Source organism: Ascaphus truei, chromosome 4 (assembly GCF_040206685.1).
Source record: "Ascaphus truei isolate aAscTru1 chromosome 4, aAscTru1.hap1, whole genome shotgun sequence".
NCBI lineage: Eukaryota > Metazoa > Chordata > Amphibia > Anura > Ascaphidae > Ascaphus > Ascaphus truei.
In genome coordinates, this window is record NC_134486.1 from 278,064,492 (window position 1) to 278,085,024 (window position 20,533).

The 20,533-nt window shown below is 41.7% G+C and overlaps 1 protein-coding gene across 2 annotated transcripts in view; it reads right to left on the reverse strand.

The window, feature by feature from the left end:
- Positions 1-20,533, reverse strand: part of ASCC3 (activating signal cointegrator 1 complex subunit 3) — an 806,286-nt gene that overhangs the window by 243,972 nt on the left and 541,781 nt on the right. For both annotated transcript variants that reach the window (XM_075597525.1, XM_075597526.1), the window contains one exon: positions 18,794-19,018. In XM_075597525.1, the coding sequence (XP_075453640.1) occupies positions 18,794-19,018 (225 nt within the window). The remainder of the gene's footprint in view (positions 1-18,793; positions 19,019-20,533) is intronic.

The following is a 20,533-nucleotide window of genomic DNA, read 5'->3' on the forward strand; positions in this document are numbered from 1 at the left end:
AGAGTAGTCTTCCCCAGGCCACCTCTGCAGGCTCCACCCCCCTTTTGGTGGCCGACACCCGTCTGGAGGGGGCGATTCCCCAGGCTCTCATTCTGCAAGCCTCCACCGGCCATCCGAGGGCCCCAGGTAAGCCCACTACGCTCCCTGACCCATTACCCCCTTTTATCCCACCACCACAGGCCCAGCACCCCCTTTTACCCCCTCTCCAGGCCCAGTACATCCAACTATCCCCCAGCCCAGTACCCCCCCTGCCCGGTCCATTACCTTCTTATATTCCCGCCCCCTCCTTCTGCTCATATTCATGCCCTAGTGCGCGGGGGGGGGGGCTGCTTCATATGTTTGTCCTGGGCCCAATGATTTCTGTTGACCGCCCTTTCTGCATTTGCACATATACAGAAAAATCCCAAGGTACGACTTGCGTTTTGGCAGGTACTACCAGGTACTAGGTAACGTCAGGGACTCGCTTAAACATACTTTTCAACCATAAGACTAATATGCAGCCTGTCTGTTTAATAAACAGCAGTAATACACGTGGCATAAATCATATAAATAACAAATAATACAAATAACACTGTAACGGTGAAGGGGTTAACCAGGCTTACTAATAAAGGTTCAGCACACTTGGTTACCCCTGATCCGTGTGTTGGGGTCCTAGAGTGTCAGCTCTTGGACCCAGATGTCTTAAATGCATCACTGTGACTGTGTGCAAATGATGCGACATTAAAGATTTCTGTGTGTTTTGCCTTTCCTGGGATGCTGGGACCGGGAGATTTCTAGGCTGTAAGTTTCAGGGTGGGTTTGTCGGAGAAAGTCTCTACAGAATGTGGCTATGTATCAGGGTTCCGAAGTTATGGGATACCCCAGGAATTGGATCCGGGAATTCTCAGATGCAACCAAGCACATTACTCCGGTCAAACTCTGACTCTGAAAGCGCTATTACGGCTCACCGCCAGGATTCCTGCTGCAGCATCTTCCAGACAAGGTAAATGGGCATGAAGGGGTTAATGTATACCTGCATCTATACACAGGATCTCTAGAATAAAGAGAGGTCCCTAGTATAAGGTGGGGTACCCCAGATACATGCCCAGGTACCCTGGACCTGGTATAGGGGTTCAGGGGGGAACTCCAGCTATGTGATAAAGCTGAGAGTGCTTTCTTGTGGGTAAAAGTTTTAAATTTCATTTCTAAAGTGTGCCAAGTATGAGTCTAGCGAGTTTAGGAAATATATACACACACTCCATCCCTGACACCAGAACAGGGACTTATATATTTTATTAAAGAGTTATATTTAATAGGTATATGTATTGATAACCTGTGAATGAACTGTGGGATTTCCAAGTCATGGATTCCAAGCAACCAGGTGGCTACCAAGTTTGGTGCCTATGGGTCTGTGCGGAGTCCTGACTTGAAAGCCTCAGGGATGCCAAGGTGTTAGAACAGGGGGGTACTGCAGTTCTGCTTGAGTACCCACATTCTGGGCTAACACAGGGCTATCCGGCCACCATTTGCCAGAGCCCAGATTCTGTGGAGCCTGGACAGCGGGTGGGCTCAGTATGGAAAGTGGCAAAGGGGCCAGGATAGCACATGCCCCCTTGCAGAATGAAAAAAGGTGCCCACCTGGCTTTACAATACCGGCAAATCAGGGATTGGCTGGCAGGAGAACTCCCACGCTCTGATAAGCTGTAGAGGTTTGCGAAGGGGACCCTGAAACCCATAGGGAGTCTTGCAGCCAATGATAAGGCAGATTCCAAGCGCCAAACCATCAGCGGCAAATTCAAAGATGCTCTGTACTGAATAGACGCGAGCCGGCTTCAGGCATTTTCAATGCAGAACATTTCTAAGTCCTGCTTGTGAGAACGTAGCGGTCGCGGTTGACATTGCATGCCGAAATCAGTTCCAGGACTTTCGTGAGTACCTACCTGTCAAGGAAAAGGGCTCCTACAGAGGTCATTTTTGTGAATTTTGTTTACACTATAGATTTATTTGTTAGTCCCGTTCAAAGTAAGTGTGTTAACCCTGTAAATTGTGTTATATTGTGTATGTTTTTTCCTGAAATAAATTACAATTTATTTCACCTCCTTGCTTTGCTCAATCAATGATCCCGGTATAAAAAGGTGTTAATAAACCTGGTCTCCCGTGACAAACACACAATGGAAATAAGCACGTCAAATATATAAGTGACATTGAGGAAAAGACGTCCCTGCCCTGAAGAGCTTACAATCTAATTGGTAAGGTGGAAGAACACACAGACACAGTAGAAAGGTGTTCTGGTAAGTGGGTCTGCAAGGGGCCAAGGTCGATGTATGAGGTGTATACAGTAGTATCAGTCACAGAGCTACACATATGCTTCCTTAAGGAGGTGGATTTTAAGATGGGTCTTAAAAGTGGCTAAAGAGGGTGCTAGTCAGATATTGAGGGGAAGGGCATTTGTCCAACTCCTAGCTTCGATGAGAATCTTTTCTCACAACTTTATACTAAATAACTATATGTAGACAACAAATGTGAATTCCCTTTTAACTTAGTAAAATATTGTGTGAATTTATTAGGGGAAAAAAAACCAATAAAAATAAACCAGCAAATGAAATTAACTGTTCCACGTCAACATCAACTGTTCCACAGCTTGAAGTGCAGCTAAGCAGACACAGCATTTTTTCAAAAAATGCAGCAAGGGCAGAGTTAGCATTTGAAACAATATCATAACAGTGGCCATTTTAAAATCATCCCCACATATTCCCATCAGTAGTTCTTTGGAACAGAATACTATATTATAATTACCCAAAAATGACATATGTGCTCAAAATGAAAGAAAGTAAATACAATTTGCAAATAATCACAACAATAATAATAAAAAAAAATGGCTCAGTGAAACTGCACCTTTAAACAAGGATTGATTTTTTTGTTGAGACACATATCCTACAGTGTATACGGAACAAAAAAAATTGCGATATGTAGAAGTGGTGAAACCATCATATGTCTAGTCAGTTTGGCTGCACCATGGCCCCCCACTTTTAGGGCCCCCCATCCAGCACGGTGTTCTGGCTGCTAAAACACATTTTCTGGCATTTCGACAGCACCCTCTCCCCACCTGCGGTGCGGGGCCTTACCCGGCGGCAATAGCCCACCCAGGTGGTACTAACACAGAAGCTAATCCCAACTTCCCCGCAACACAGGTAGGGCCTCGGAGGAGAGCACGGGTCCACCAGTGACTAGTTCTGCCTCCGACATGTAGCACCTTCCGGTGCAGGAAGACACCTTATGGCACATCGAAGACCACCATCTAGTAAAAATGGGTACGAGCGAGTTGTATATTCCTATTATATCCAACATTTACGTTCTGAGCTATTTTAAATCAGAATGTCATAATAGCTCTTCCATGATATATACAAATGACTATGTTTCATTGGAAATGTTGACAAAACTTCCAGTATAGTAAATGCAACAGCTATGGGGTCTCTTTCCATTCTGCAAAATGAAAACATGTCCGGTCTTGCAAAACCTTCTCTCTCAAAAGAAATGCAAGTAAAGAATTATCTTTAGAAAAATTCCTAGCCCCACAGGGTCTGTTCATATCCCATCCCCAGCTCATGCAGACAGGCCATCATAAATACCAATTATGGGGGGGAAAAATAGTAAAAAGTGTGTGTTTATGTTCATTTACCCAAGCTCTTTATTTTCAACTTCAGCCAGAGAAAAAAAATCCTGCTAAAGAGGAAAATAAAATAAAATGATGTGTAGTTTTGTGGTGCAAAGCCAAGATAAAGTGGTTCAAATGCAAGCAGTATGTTTTCCATTTATCCCTTTTAAAACACCAACTTTAAATAGAAGGCATCATATATCAGATGATAGACTTATTTATCTCTCTGAAATACTTACTAAGCCTGCCAACATTCTCCACAACTGTTATACATAAAAATCATGTAAAACTCGGTTAATGTTATCTCCAGAAACTGCTAGCAATGTGCAGTGCAGACTGCCATCCACGGAGAGCCATTGAAAAACACAGGGGCTTATTCTGTAAGTCAAGATACCGATAAGATCCGGCACTATTCACGCAGAATGGGCCCGAGGAGCAACACAACTGTAATTGGTTATAGGTTATTTATTATTATTTATTTTGGTTTTAGTGCATGGCCAATTTTATGTCTGCATATATATTTTTTATTTCGCCAGCAACATATATATATATATATATGTAGCGGGTGTACCCCTAGGGTACTATAACTACTGGTACTGCTGTCACCTGTGAGGCTAACAAGAGGCCTGAGCCTCCGCCACTGGGAGCCTGGGGTATACTTACACTCGGTGCAGCGCCTCCACTGATGAGGGATCCCAACGTGGTGGGAGTGTGCCCTCACCAGAACAACCATACAGTAAACACACACACGGCTGTATGAAACAGTATTTACTAATCAGCATAATATCCTTGCCATGGTCACGCGTCCTGAAGCCGGCTGAATCTCAGTAAGTAGAGGTTGCAGAGGCCTTGTGCGGTCCCACAGCATTTAATTAAAATGCCTTGGGGAACAGTGTGGGACCTCTGCAACTGCCCGCACCCCCCAAAACAAATCTCGCGCCCCCCAGTTTGGCACCCCTGAGATAGAGTATGAGTGCGCACTCTTGAAATTGCTATATAATATTATTTTTTACCTTATTGAACTGCACTATTGCATTTCTATTTTCTCTTTCATCCATGAGATATTCATTGTTCAGTGGGAACTATTATCATAAAGTTGTCCAGTACCGCGATGGATTCATGCCTCTTTGGTAATTATACCATGTGAGTGCGAATTTCATATTGGGTCACTGAACATTCGGAAGAGGTAACGTTGCACTATTTGTGTTTTTTATTTTTGGTATCTGCACCCCGCAAGTGTGTTGAAGATTTTGAAACAGCAGTACCTGGAAGATCATTGGGGAGGCCTTCATCCAGCAGTGGATCGGCAAATGCTTAAGATAATATAAACACACAAACAAACCAACATACATACATTCATAATTTAAAGCGTTGACTTATTATCATCACCTCCTGAAATCAGGAAGGAATTTATTTTTCCCCTTATCAGCCAGCATTGGATAATGGTTCACTTGGTTTCTTTTGTTTGACTTACTCTGGATCAAAATACTGTACATAGAAATATAGGACAAGTATCTGTCGTCTAAATTTAGCAGAGGTTGAACTGGATGGACATCTTTTTTTCAACCTCATCTACTAAGCAACTTCTTCAGCCAGAAAATAATTGGCAATTAACTTTCACTTTGGGACACAATAACGGATCTCAAATTTATAACTGAGGAATTAAAATATAATCAAAACAGAATTCCCCAACCTTTGTTATATTCTAAAATTGCAGAAGGCTTGATGGGAATTATATTTTGCGTGCTGGGGCAGAAAAGACTGCCAAAAGATTACAGAAGCAGGTGGGCAGGACCTGTATACAGTATGAATCGATGAAGAAAGCAGAGCTCAGGGAGTGAAAAGATACTGGCATAACGCAGATGCACGCAAAATATTTTACTCATAATTTACTCCGATTGTTCCAGAATAAAATTTGCTTTCTCGCAGGCATGCAACCATTGTGAATTTCATATATTTTGAATATTTGTAAAACGTTAATCATTAAACCTTTGTATTGCGATTGGGCTCGCCAATGCATCACACCAAAATGACATGTTGGCACCACTGTGCAGCAGTTAATAGCTTAAAATCTGCAGCACACAGCTTCTGTTTTATACATTATATCTGCACTACATCTTGTTCATTTCCTAATACATGAATTTTCTAACGATGTCCCAGATGAGCTCCATTCTTTAAGCACTGCGATGCAGTACCCTCAAACGTAGAACGTCTACAATCCCCCACAATCGCCTACAGAGGTGTGTGAAGGTGTCACACTTTACATTTTTCTTTCAAGAATTCACACAAGGCGAAGAGTTTAACAAATGTATTTTTTGGTTAGTCAGCCAATTTTTTATTTCAGAATTAAAAATTGTGTAGTTCTGAGGTTTTTAATTTGTTCATAGTCCACTACTTGTGACATTCAAGAGCGTACAGTAGTTTAAAGGGAAAATTGCAAATTTGGAAACCTTTGATAGGGTCCCAAATTCATAACTGTGGCGAATGTTTTACCAGTGTCTAATCTCTTGTTAAATAACAATTTCTCACTTCCCCTTTAGTTTGTACTAATTTTGTTTTGTTTGTCCATTTGAGACTCCAACAACCATTATCTCAGTGAACATCAGTGTTTACTGTACATACACTTCTGAGGAGGGAATGGAAAGCACTCAGGTGATAATAATCCAGAAATATCTCATATCACAAGCAAGAAAAAAGTGCACTCAACAAAATGAAGGCAAAGTAATAACAGTGTGCCGCCCTTGCCTAAATGTGTTGGCTAAAATACCAATGAACTTATCTTACTAATTAGACCCTTTGGTTATGTAGTGACCTGCAATGCATCCTATTGCAATGCACTGCGCTCTTTGCACTGACAAATTTAGTCAACAAACACAAATTAAATAAAAGTGTGTATATATACATAAATACACACACACACGCGCGCGCACACATGCACACACACACACACGCACGACTCAGTGTGGTAATTTAAATACTAGCATTTTGAAAACTATTATATTTTCTTGAGTGTTTTTAATCTTGACTGTTTCTCATCACTTTTTATTAATAATTAAATTGACTGTGCTTTGGAGCATGCGCTTTTTTCCTTTTTTTGTTATCTAGAATTGTGTGAAAACCTTTTGGTTCCACCTGAGGCTGCTACGTCTCCGCTAGATCTAAGGCTACGATTATACCAGATGCCGCTGGGCGGCAGCGCTATCCGGTGACGTCATCCTCGCGCTGCCGCCGAGCGGCATCTGAACAAGCACAGGAGACAGGAGAGAAGCATGGGAAACAGGGAGGCGTGGCCATGAGCGGTTCGCCCTCATTGGCTGAACCCGCTCACGTGACACGGTCGTTGCCTCAAGCCTTCTCCAGTCTGCCGCTTTGCAGTTCGGCGCTGCGCGGCCGTCACACGAGGTATGTTTACCTTCATTGTTTTTGAGCTGCGTGTGTTTGCGCCACGCAATGCCGTTGGCGGAGTTTGGTATAATCACGGCCTAATGCCCTACAAGTTGGTTCTATTTTTCATAACTGACCAATTGGACTTTATTTCTTCTTGATTTTATTTTGCACTATTGTTGTATACACTTATATATGATTTGTATGTATATTTAAATTTGGTTATTTAGCCATTCGACACTATACACCGCATATTGAACACAATTTATATCAATCAAGAAAATAATGAAGTTCACATTAGCACACAAATTGACATACACTTCCCACCAACGTGAGCATATATATATACAAATCAAAAACGAATAGACAATACCGTTTTTTTTTATTTGTGCGAGCTTTCGAGATACACTGATCTCTTCTTCCGGTGATGTTAGAATGGATATAGCAAGAGAGGTTTTAACTTAAAAACAGTGCATCTTGGAATGTATCTGTGACTGAAGCCTATCCCTCCCCCCTGTGCAGTATGTGATTATATACATATATACACACACACACACACACACACACACACACACACACACACACACACACACACACACACACACACACACACACACACACAATTTGCATGGCACTAGTCATCTACAGAGTGCTTTACAACAGTAGTAAATACAACATAATAATATAACACATAATGGGAATAAGTGCATCAAAAATGTAAGTAAACATTAGGAAAAGGAATCCCTGTCCTGAAGAGCTTACAATCCAAGTGTTAAGTAGGGAGAACTTACAGAGACCGTAGGAGGGTGTTATGGTAATGGAGTATGCAAGGAGTTATGGTAAATATGTATGGAGGGGGCAAGTATTTTGGAGCTACTTAAATGCTTCATGAAGCAGAAATCTCGACCACCTCCCAATTTTTTCCCCTAATCACCTGTACCACCGGGAGGTTGCTAGAGCGGACCTGGGGCCCCCAACTTGATGGAACCCCCGGCTTCTGAGAACTACAGATATGATGTTGCAGCTGTCTATTGGCCCCTGGAGAGAAGCGGACCCCACCGGACAAAGGTTCTGGTCTAGTGGAATAAATATCAAATATCTCAGGAAACCCCAAGATATGCAGATTGCTGCTGTATAATTAGGGATTCTGTTTTTTTATTATTATTATTATTTTGTGAAATCTGTGTATTGTTTTGTTTTTCCGTTATCATTTTTGTTAAAAAAAAAAAAAAAAAACCAAGAAAAAAATCAGTGTACTGAGGAAAAATGTACACATTTGAATTCAGGGTTTACTGTGCATTTTTGTTATTTTTCATACTTCCTTTTGGCTGCCTTTCTGTGACTGGGTTGCTACAAGAGGTCTAATTCAATAAGAAATTGTACATTATATACATTTTTATCGATTTTAAGTGGCAGTTCAAAATGATCAGTCAGTAGTGTTCATTTGGTTAAAACCTAAAACCGGAATCCCTATTTATAATATATCATACTGTATGTTTTCGATGGGATTGTGGTTGCCAGTCATCACAGATGTTCTAAGCATACTGTTGATAGCGGGTTCTTCACATACTGTAATTCTTTCAGCGGGTCAAGAGAATTAAACAAATAGTGCACAAAAGAGAACATACTGTATACATTCAGCATTTGCTGACAGGAAGACAAGCTGGAGCAGTGCCTAGAGTTTGTGAAGTTTAGTCTTAGAGTGCCATCTGGTGGCAAAAGCAAAAGCTGAATCTCAAGTATATGCTGTCATCTAGTGGTCACTGGAGTTAAAACACAGGGACCTGTAGAACCAGAAGACCTGTGAATGGTTGCTTGGCTGTTATCAGTTATACTAAGGATAAAACATATCTGAAAAACATTGAACATAAACACAGGAAGAATATATCTCAATATTTAGTTTATAATTGTAACTTTTTTACATTTCCTATAGTGCAATTAAAGTACAGTGCGCTGTAAGCAGCACATAGGATTGTTACAGACAGTCCCTGCCCCATAGAGAGTACAATCTATATTTATGGTGCCTGAGGCACAGGGAGATAAAGTGACGTGCCCAAGGTCACAAGGAGCTGACAGCAGGATTGGATCCAGGCTCCCTTGCATCACACTCAGTGCTGTTGTTTACATAGTCAGTGTCTTTACTCACTGAGCTGCTCCTTCAAACCTAGTGTATGATCAAACATTCTCTGTAAGGTTAATTGGGATAAATAAACCTTTATTAGTTAAGCTTTTTACCTATCTAACTGTAAGGATGTGCATATATATATCTAAAGGTTCCGCGCTGTCAATCACAAAGGCAGCGCCATATTATTCCTTCTGTCAGCAAGGTCACTGTGTACAAGTTGGGCTGCGCATGCGCGAGAGAAGCGCGCGAAGGGCAACCAATCTGTGGAGACTTTGGGGGTTTGAACTCTGAACTCCGAACTGCGAGAGAGTCAGCTGAGGCTGAGGACCAATCGGGTGCGAGACTCTAGATAGAGGAACCGGATGCGTGTGGGCGGTGGGGCAGAGCAGAGAGGGAGGTGAAGGAGGAGGTTGGCAGAACCTCGTGTGCGCGAGCGGAGGGTCAGTGACCCGTCCGCTTAGGTGAAGGGTATTCCCCCGGCCCGAGGAGTATTCCCCTGTCATCGTAGGGTGCTGATTTGTAAGGACGGCCCTAGATGGTAGGGACATTTCCCATTAGTGTGGTTTGACTGCGGAGCTGCGGCCGCCATATTGGATTGGGTGCAGACGGCGCTGCAACAAGGAGTGACGGCGAAAGGCTGGAGCAACGCTAGGACCCTGCGTGGAGTGTGACGGTCATCGCAGTGACCGGAAGGTATCATTATCTACAAGTGCACCTACATCGGTCACCAGGCGCTGATCCCGCCTCCCACTAACTAATTGGGCCCACCGTGCAAAATCCTACGGTATCATACAATTTCTGGTTATAAGACATACTCCTAGGGAGAGTGGCAGAGCCACCTATGTACAGGACATTATCCCCAATAAGGTGTGGCCGAGCCACGGTGTGTGTGTGATGTTATATGTTAATGCTGCCGATCATTTGAGCTTTATGCATTCTATATAAAAGGTTGCTGTTGCATAATACTGTTGTTATGTTCTTATTCAGGGTATAATCTCTAACATGGGGATCCTGGGTAAGTGGAGGCGCTGCACCAAGATAAATAACGGTATGACCCCAGGCTCCCATATAGCGGAGGCTCAGAGCTCCTGAAGTCACAGGTACATGCACCACAGTAGTTCCTTAGTGTAGGTGTCACAAAAAGGGCTACATAACTATTAAATGCATAAGTTAAAATGTACTGTTTCTAACTAGATCTGAAGTAACAACTTCCAGGTCCCTTTCTACAGGTCTCTATAGCAGTTGACATAGTGCCACTGTATCCTGCTCTAGGATTTAACCTTATACTTCCCTCCTGTACTTGGTTGAGTCTATACGTGTACGTGTGTGTGTACGTGTGTGTGTACGTGTACGTGTACGTGTGTGTATGTGTGTGTATGTGTGTGTACGTGTGTGTGTGAATGTCTATCATATCCCCCCTCACCCTCTAAGCTGTACATATTCAGGTGTTTTAGTCTTTCCTGTTTTAGGCCGTGATTATACTAAGCGCAATGGCGTGTGCACGACAAGGATAACCTGCCCAATCCCTATAAGGGCGCCACTAGTACACGCTCGCACGCGCACGCGCACGAAAGAGCGAGAGCATGTTTTGAAAAGAAAAAAACATTTTGTCTTTTCAAGCGACGGCTGCGTTACGTGAGCAGTTCAGCCAATGTGGGTGAACTGCTCATGTGACATCATGGTCACGCCTCCCCATCGCTGAAAGCACAGTTCACACAACACGCCAGTGGCAGGCGTGCGCGAAGTGCACGTGCTCCGTCGCGCGCGGTGAATATAATCTCAGCTTTATGCTTTGCCAGCTTCTAAGCTAAATATCTACTGAAACCTAATGAGGTTGGGAATTGTTACATACACCAGATCAGCTGTTGGGTGTTAGTCAGGGTGCGGAATCTACGAGTCTCCATCTATCTCATCAAGGGTTTATTAGTCTCTCCTCATTTTACCTGTCCAGGGTTTTGGTATCACCATTCTTTGGGTTCTCTATTTTTCCATTTACAGAGGAGAAGGTCCTACTGGAACTTTCAACACTGAAAGTGGACAAGTAAATTGGGCCAGATGGGATACATCCAGGTATATTAGTAGATTTTATGGGTGTTGTGACAACACCATTAACATAACTATTTAAGCAGTCATTAATAGGTGTAGTTCCAGATGACTGGAGAAGAACAAGCATAGTCCCACTTGTCAAAACTGGAAATTTTGAAGAGGCAGTGAGCCTGACATCATTAGTGGGTCCCACTCATAAATGAGGATATAGATGAAAACTGGAACTCAACTAAAACACCCATCATAGAAACACTCAAGGAAATATGCCCCATAAAGAGAAGAAAAATCAAACCATGGATTTCAGACAACCCTTTAAACTTAGTTGAAGAACGTGCTAAGATAAAGAACACCAATCACAAACATATTCCATAATAACCTTTCCCTAACTCCTATTGCTCCATATACCTCCTATAACCCCCTCCCTATAACTCCTCTTATTGCCCCATATAACCACTCTATATAACATCTCCTTTACTCTCACTCTTTGTGATGAAAATCTCTCACACCATCTCTCTCTGTGCTGATCTATCCCCCCCTATTTAGCTCTCTCTGTGCTCATGTCTCTCTCACTGTTCCCCCTTCTCACTCTTTCCCCCCTCTCCCTCTCTGTTTCTTCCCCCTTCTCTCTCACTGTTCTTCACCTCTCACTCTTCCCCCTCTATGTCTCACTGTCCCCACTCTTTCTCACTGCCCCATTCACTCTCACTATCCACCCCTCGTTCACTGCCCCCCTCTCTCTTTTGCTGTTTTTAACCACTCTAAAACATAGAGTGTCTATAATCTACAGCATAAGATTATATGCAGTATATAATAATCCCACCTTAAATTTCCTTTTATAGTTAAACATTTTGAGCAAGAAGAGTATATGAAAATCCAAATTGTTTTCTCAATATTCTCCAAGTAGCCCATGTAGCCTTAATTAGCATGTTTCCTTTGGCTTCCGTTGGTATTTCTCTCCATTTTATATGTCAAAATCCCAGGAGACTCTCTGGGGAGACCAAAAGCTCCTCTAATTCTAGGCATGAGTAATAGCTGTTTTGCTACACAGGCCAGATGATAGTTTCTGATATTAGGCAAATTAACCCCCACCCCCCCACACTCTTTCTTCAGGCATAATTTATTAATAGAGATTCTATTTCTCCCTTTCCTTCAGATAAACCTAGCAATTGCTATATTTAGAAGTTTAATATCGGAGTGTTTCAATAATATTGTTAAGATCTGTAGAAGGTAAATTAATCTTGTGAAACTAATCATTTTAACCATCTAACATCCGGCAGACAAATATAGTGGTACATTTTGTCACCCCTCTAATTCTGTGATTATTTTAGGGATAATTGCCCTGAAATTATTTTTGTAAAGATATTACCCTCCGGATCAATATAGATTCCTAAATATTTAAGTGGTTTCCAAGTTTCCTTGAATGGGCATTTCCCTTCCCATTTCATATTGTTTTTACTTGATAGGATTAGTATTTCAATTTTAGCTCCGTTCACCTTAAAACCTGAACATTTTCCGAACTATTCAAATACCTGACATTCTTTCTATAGCCTCTTTTGGATTTGACACAAACAACAATAAATCCTCCACAATTAAGGCTATCTTGATCCCTTTAAACTCTGTCATATTTCTAAAATATTCAGCAAGCGGTTCAATCGGAATATTAAAAAGCAGGGGGGATAAAGGGCAACCCTGTCTTGTTCTTTTTTCGACATCAACTGATATTATTATATTATCTTTATTGCTTTGCTTATTAGATTTTGTCCAGTGTATAGCTGTTATAACCTTTCTGATATTTTTTAACAGAGGCTCTGCCCTTTACAAAGCCTGTCTGATCTGCATGTATTAATTTATGTAGGACTGTAGCAAGTCTATTGGCCAATATTTTTTATAGTATCTTTGCGTCCTGGTTCAAAAGAGAGATTTGTCTATAGGTCCTGGGTTCAAGGGGTCTCTACCTTCTTTATGAATTATTCTTACAAATGCAGTTTTACACGTCTCTATATATTTAAGTAATAATCCCCGAAGAACAGGGCATTACTGGCCAATAATGCCCTGTCTAGAAGAGTTGAAGGCCCGAGTTGAAGCCGACGGACTTTAACCCAGCCAACGCATCATTAGCCAGTAATGCCCTGTTCTTCGGGGATTATTACTATTATAGGCTAAATGTAGGCTTATTTCATAAATAATAGACACTTTTGTATAGTTAAATAGATTTTTTAATTAAAATAAAATGGTAAATACATGAAACCACCTCTATATACACTTACACAGCAGATATCTATATCCACACACTGCTGCCCCCTCTATTTACACACACACACACACACACACACCAGCTCAACACACACAAACTGCTAACACACACACACACACACACACACACACACACACACACACACACACACACACACACACACACACACACACACACACACACACACACACACACACACAACAGCACACCACACAGCACCTCTACACAAAAACATACACACACTGGAGCTCTAGACACACAACACAGCACCTCTACAAACACAACACAGCACCTCTACACACACACAATACAGCAGCTCTACACACACAACACAGCAGCTCTAGACACACAACACAGCAGCTCTACACACACACACACACACACAACACAGCAGCTCTACACACACACACACAACACAACAGCTCTACACACACACACACACACACACACACACACACACACACACACACACACACACACAACACACACACAACACACACACAAACTCTCCTGCTACACACATATGCTACACCCATAAACACTGCTGCTGACACTGACACACACACACACTGGAGCTCTATACACACACACACACACACACACACACACACACACACACACACACACACACAAACACACACACACACACTGCTGCTACACATACACAACACACAACGCACAACACACACACACACACACACTGCAGCCACAATCAAAAATGCAGCCATTTACTAAACTTTGCACTCTCCCCCCCACCTTTACACACAACACAGCACAACACAGCACCCCTACACACACCCACACAACACTGCACCTCTATACACAACACAGCACCTCTACACACACAACATACACACACACAACACTGCACCTCTACAAACATTCCCTCTACGCACAACACAGCACCTCTACACACAACACAGCGCCTCTACACACACACATACACACACACACACAAACATGCTACACCCATAAACACTGCTGCTGACACTGACACACACACACACACACACACACACTAGAGCTCTATACACACAAACACACAGCACCTCTACACAGATATACAACACAACAGCACAGCACACACACACTACTACTGACACACACACACAAACTGCAGCCACAAAGGAACTGCAGACAGCCACTTACTTCATTGCAGACTCCCCCCGAATTCAACTGAATCTGCTCAGAAAATCTCAGTCAGCTCGGGAGGGGGAGGAGTCAACCCGTGGCTGATACTTCCTGACCAATCCCCTGCCCTGTCTCAGAGCTGTTACTTCATTCTAACCAATCCCCTGCTCTGTCTCAGCTGTTCTGAAAGCTGATTGGCTGGAAATAAACACATTGAAAACGGCACTTTGCAAGCTGCTAAAATTCCGGGCATTACTGATTGGATAATGCCCGGAATTTTAACCAATCAGAGAGCAGGGTTTTCAATAATGCCCTGAATTTTACTGCTTTAGCCTACAATCTTCTTTATCTAGAATTTCTTTGAACACTTCTCTTAGGAGGGCCCCAATTTCATCAATAAGCATTTTATAAAACTCTCCTGTGAATCCGTCTGGGCCTGTCGCTTTCCCTTTCCTACGAGTTTTAATAGAATTGTCTATCTCTTCAACTGCTCTTCTCTGTCTAACTTAGGGATCTTAATTTTTCCCTTGAAAATCACACTGTGCCTCTTTGTCTATATTACTTTTACTATATACATTTTGGTAGAAATTTTGAAAAAAAAACTTATTTATCTCTATAGGATTAGTGGTGATATCTTCCAATGTTTCCCTTATTCTCAGAATATGATTTGACTTCATAAGTTTTCTAGCCATATTGCCCAACAGTTTCCCTGCTTTATTTCTAAACTTGTAAAAGTTCAGATCTCTAAACAGCATTTTCTTTTGTTCTTTTCCATGCAGCCAAACCTCACACAAATCCTTGGATCTCATATAACCATCTCTGTTATCTATAGTGGGATTTATCTTAAAAGCACAGAATCTATTATTTAACGCTTTGCTAGCCTTAGAAAACTCCAAATCAATCTCCTTCCTTCTCTTATTTATATATGCAATTATTTTCCCTCTTAAAACTGCCTTCCCAGTCTCCAAAAAGAACTTTCCTGAGTTGCAATGGGCCGCATTAGTTTCCTAAAAATAAAACCAATTATTTTGAAGAAATGCTTTAAATTCTTCGTTATTTTTCAAGTAAGAAGGAAATCTTCATATTATATCACCATGCGCTCTTTGTCCCATATTAACCTCCACCCATACTGGGGCATGATCCGAGATGATATCTTCTATTTTTGTATCTGTGACCTTCCCCATTACCTGACTATTGGTATAAACAGTGTTCGACAAACCTATACATTTGCTCGCCCCGGGCGAGTGGATTTAGCCCCCGGGCGAGTAAATATTGGCCCAAGCAGCACACGTTTGGTACTAGGTGGCGAGTAGATTTTTTTGTGTGGCGAGTAGATTTTTTGGTGATTTGTCAACCACTGGGTATAAATATAATCTATTCTGGAGAATGAATTATGTGGGTGTGAGAAAAAAGTATATTCTCTTTCCAAAGTGTTAACCATTCGCCAGTAGTCTTCCAGACCTTTTAGCGCCACTTTTAACTTGATTTACCTTGAATCTAAACTGATTTCTGGATTAATGCAACTTCGGCTTTAAGACGCTTAAGGTGCTACAGAATTGTATTTCTTTTAATACGGGAATTGAGTCCTTTAACATTCACTGCGACCTCTTTCTCCGGTTGGTGACTGACGATCCTGTGCATGCCACTGATCAAACTCCATTTGCCGTAAAAAGTCGCAGAGTGGCTGGAAACCCCAAAGTAAATCTCTTGTTTTGTTGAAACAAAGAGCTACAACGTTTTCCAAACTCTCTCCTTTTGTTAGAGAATGCCACCGAATAGTCCTGGAAATTAATATCGTCGATCGCAATTCCTCATATGCAACTTCCCCTGACTCCTTGTAATCTCGCAGAAGTCTGTTATTTTTCACTGAAGTCCAGCAACTTAGCCATCACTGCTCTTGGTCTTTCTCCTTGATATTTTGTTTGACCCAGCCAATGGGCTCTTTCTTCTTTGACGGTAAACACACAAATCCCAGCAAGCAAACGAAACCCCAAAACCCACCACATCATATATACAGTATATATATATATGTGACAAAAGCAGTGCAACTGATCGTGGCCAAATGTATACAACAAAAGACAGAAATGCCCAGTGCTATATCCAAAGTTACAAAATACATAGTACAATACTTCAGTGCTAATTTCTCATAAGTAAGGGTCATTTAATTACAACCCTTTGGCCAAAGCGATATAAGCCTGCAGCCGTCACGGCATGACCAATTTGTAGGTCCTAACACTACCTGATAAAATCCTCATTTAGATCTGCTGGAGGGAGAATCACCACAGTGGGTCTGTCATATACAGGAATATGGAAAAAACTGCTAATTGAAAAATGGAGTGGGGTGAGCTTAAACCCTGGGAGGAGGGGCCACCAACCTCCAAACAAGATTAGCACTGAAGTATTGTACTGTGTATTTTGTCACTTTGGATGTAGCAAAGTGGGATTTGGGTGTTTATTAATTTTGATTTTCAACTGGTACCAGTTGCAAAATTAGCAAATTGTCAATATTTAGCTAGAGCTCGGTAACAAAGTAAAAACCTCTCTAACCTACCCACACTTTAGGGGGCGGAGATAGGTATCAGAGCCTTGTGAATCCTCCCATCCCCTTAATTCCACTTAGAGAAGTGAATCCTAAACTAGATATTTTTTTTTTTTAAGGTACTGTATACCGTTAACTCAACTCCTCCAAACCTATTTCAATAAATGATACCTGGGGAGACACCTCAAGAGAGGGATACCTGGCACATAAGCTTATATAGATATATAAGATAGATAGATAGATAGATAGATAGATAGATAGATAGATAGATATTACAGGGAGATGGAAGGTATCACTGTATGTAATGATAACACATTGATGATGGAGCCTTTATGATGTTGAATAGGATGCTGCTCCCTGTGAATCTGGGGTAACCGTAGCACTAATAAGCATACAATAGGCAGTGTGTCATTTCCCTGTGATGTGTAATGACGGGAAGATATCCTGTATATACCATGGGATGCTCTGACACTAAACAAAGGCACCCTAAAATAACTGGGGGCGCTCTTATAATAACAACACACCTTTCCCTCCCCGGTCCGCTCCCAACCCTAAATGCCCCATTACTTATGTGGCTGTGCGGCCCCTGGACATACTCCTTCTCGCTCTTAATGACCGTCTAACATGGCTCTCAGGCAGCCACCGACACATCCATCACTCCGTTCTCTACTCCACTCCCTGTTCCCGTAAGTTAAATCTATCAAGTCATCTATTAATTGGTGATAACATGCTGAGCAGCAGCAGTGGTCGAGTTTGAAGCAAGGTAGCCACCATCTTTGCATTCCCATTAACTGCTTACATGCACTCATCGTCAAGCAAATTGGGGTATATTTTCACCATCTTTATCATCGCACTGCTAGCATATTACAGTTACTCCATAGACACTTACACACATCCCTTCTCCTATACACTTGAATGGGATTATTTTAAAAGGCTGGCCACTGCAAAGAAAGCGGCCAGGGGATTGGACGGGACAGCAGGGTGAGAGGTCAGCGGTTCAGCTAATGATGATGTGGAAGACAGAGATTGGAAGCGCTTTTCAAATACATAGATTCTAAGACGCATCCCCATGTCAGGCATGTGAAAATGGAAAAAAAGGTGCGTCAAAGGGGCCTATGCAGAGAGCAGCGAATTTTAAAATTGGCGAGTTTAATAAAAAGTAGCTTTTTTGGAGAGTTTTATTCTCCATATGCAGAAATGTGCGAATTCTGCTATGTTTAACATGAATGCGTGTGGCGAGTTTAAATTGGCGAGATGCGCGCTGCAGAAATGTGTTAAAAAAAATTGCGCCTTTTTTTTCCCTTTCCTATGGCCGCGAGCGGCAGCTTCTTGCCAACTTTTCCTGGCGAGGCAAAAAGGAGACAATCGCGCCATTTTATTGGCGCGAACAGCCGCTAGATGACGTTCGCGCCTCTCTGCATTAGGATATTTTTAAAACTGGCGAGATGGAGGTTCTCGCCAGCCGCGAGGCGAGTTTTAGAAATAGAAAAAAAAATTGGCGCGTTTTTCGTAACTAGCCATTTTCTGCTGTTTTCTGCGCGAATTTCTCCAAAAAATGGCGAGTTTTGAAATAGCGCTGCTCTCTGCATAGGCCCCTTAGAATCATGTTAAATGCCCCCAATGTGTACTGCATAGTGATCACAATTTGTGCATTTACATTTAATTATTTCTAAACCTTACCTCTGCGTTAAGGTTTTCTGCCAGGCTTTCAAGAAACTGACTTTCAATTGGGTTTTGCTGTGTAAGCAGGGATAGGTAGTGGCTGAGTTTATCATGCGTTGTAATGATGGTGCCTTCTCCAAACTTGTCAAACTGAGGACGTCCAGCCCGGCCAAAAATCTGCATAACATCTAAAATCCCCAGGTCAACATACGAGCCTCTTTTTGCATCATATATTTGCGTTCCCTGGGTAAAAAAAGTTAGGAAAAATGAACATAAACCCACATGTGTACAATTTGTGCCAGGGCGCTTGCTAAAATTGGGTCAACACAGTACGATTTAAAAATCCACTTTATCTAATCCTTCTGCCGATATTTGAATCTTCACGATACTAATCAGATCCTCACAGGAAATAATCTGTTTAGCAAGAATAAATACATTGGACACAAGCATTTTAAAACTGACAATAAATTGCTGGCTCATTTGACAAATTCATATTTTTCTGCATAAGTATGGCTGCTGGAATTGAGCAACAACATTGGACAAACCAACCCCACCAAAACCGTTGTTAGAGGCGTCTAATTGGTTAACAAGCAACACACATCCACAAGAGACTTGGTTCTACCTAGGTGAACGCTACAGCAATGCAATAACTTTGAAAAACACTAATTACAATTGGGTTTTAAATATTGGTTAACATTTCTCTTTGCTTAACTGATCATACGCCAAATAGGCTTTGAAACATATTACATACATAAATGTAAACAAATAATAAAAAATAAATAATAAAAAAAACACAGTCCTGGGTGAAAGTTGGCCAGATACTGAAGGACAGCAAACCCTGGGCTTGCTGATGCGACTAAACACACTAATCAACAAAATCCACTCTCCAGTTACAATACAGTAAGTCATCATGGGATCTGGATAGCAGATTGCAAGGGAGAAGGAAGGGAAACAATAGGAGGAAGGGCGAGTGGCAATGAGGTAAAGAAAGAGCCAACAGGGTGGAGAGCAACGGGAGTGCAGAAAGATAACATGGAGGTAACTGGGTGCAGAAGGAAGTAAAGTAAAAGGGGTGTATAGGGGATTCACAAAAGGGTGTGTAGAAAGAGACAGAATGGAATGGGGTAGCAGAGCACAAAAGGGAATAGTGTACAAAGCGAGGGACTCTGATGAATTAAGTGCAGGGTGGAGGATGGGGGGAGAGAATTGCAAACGTAAGTGACAGTGTAGAGGTATGTGTATTTGTACTTTATTACTGTAATTTTAAAGAGTATTATGTTCCAACAATTATTTTGCTGGTTTAGTACAAATTCTAGCCAATCTAATTTTCAGCTAAATGGTAGTTTTAGTACTGGAGGAACCCATAATATGTTGCACGACACATTTCATGGAGGCTCCTCTAACACTTTGGAAGTTATCTGTAGTTGTTGGAAGGTCTGGGAAACCAAAAATGTGCTTTTGTAACATCATCATGGGCAATATCCTCTTCATTTATGTATCAAGAATGTATAACCATGAGACCCTGGTAACATTGAATTATGCGAGTGGTGGGCATGTATATTATACTCAGAGTGGCTTACCCAAGTTCATATAGAAAATGTTGTGCTTGTTTATAAAGAAGATTACCAGTTTATTATTCTTTGATGGCATAGAAAAATTCATTGGCATTATTTGTACGTTTACATTCACACAAGTTGTAGGTTATTGTACACTTTAATAGACCAACAAGGTTTTTTTTTATAGTTTGAACGCTGGTCT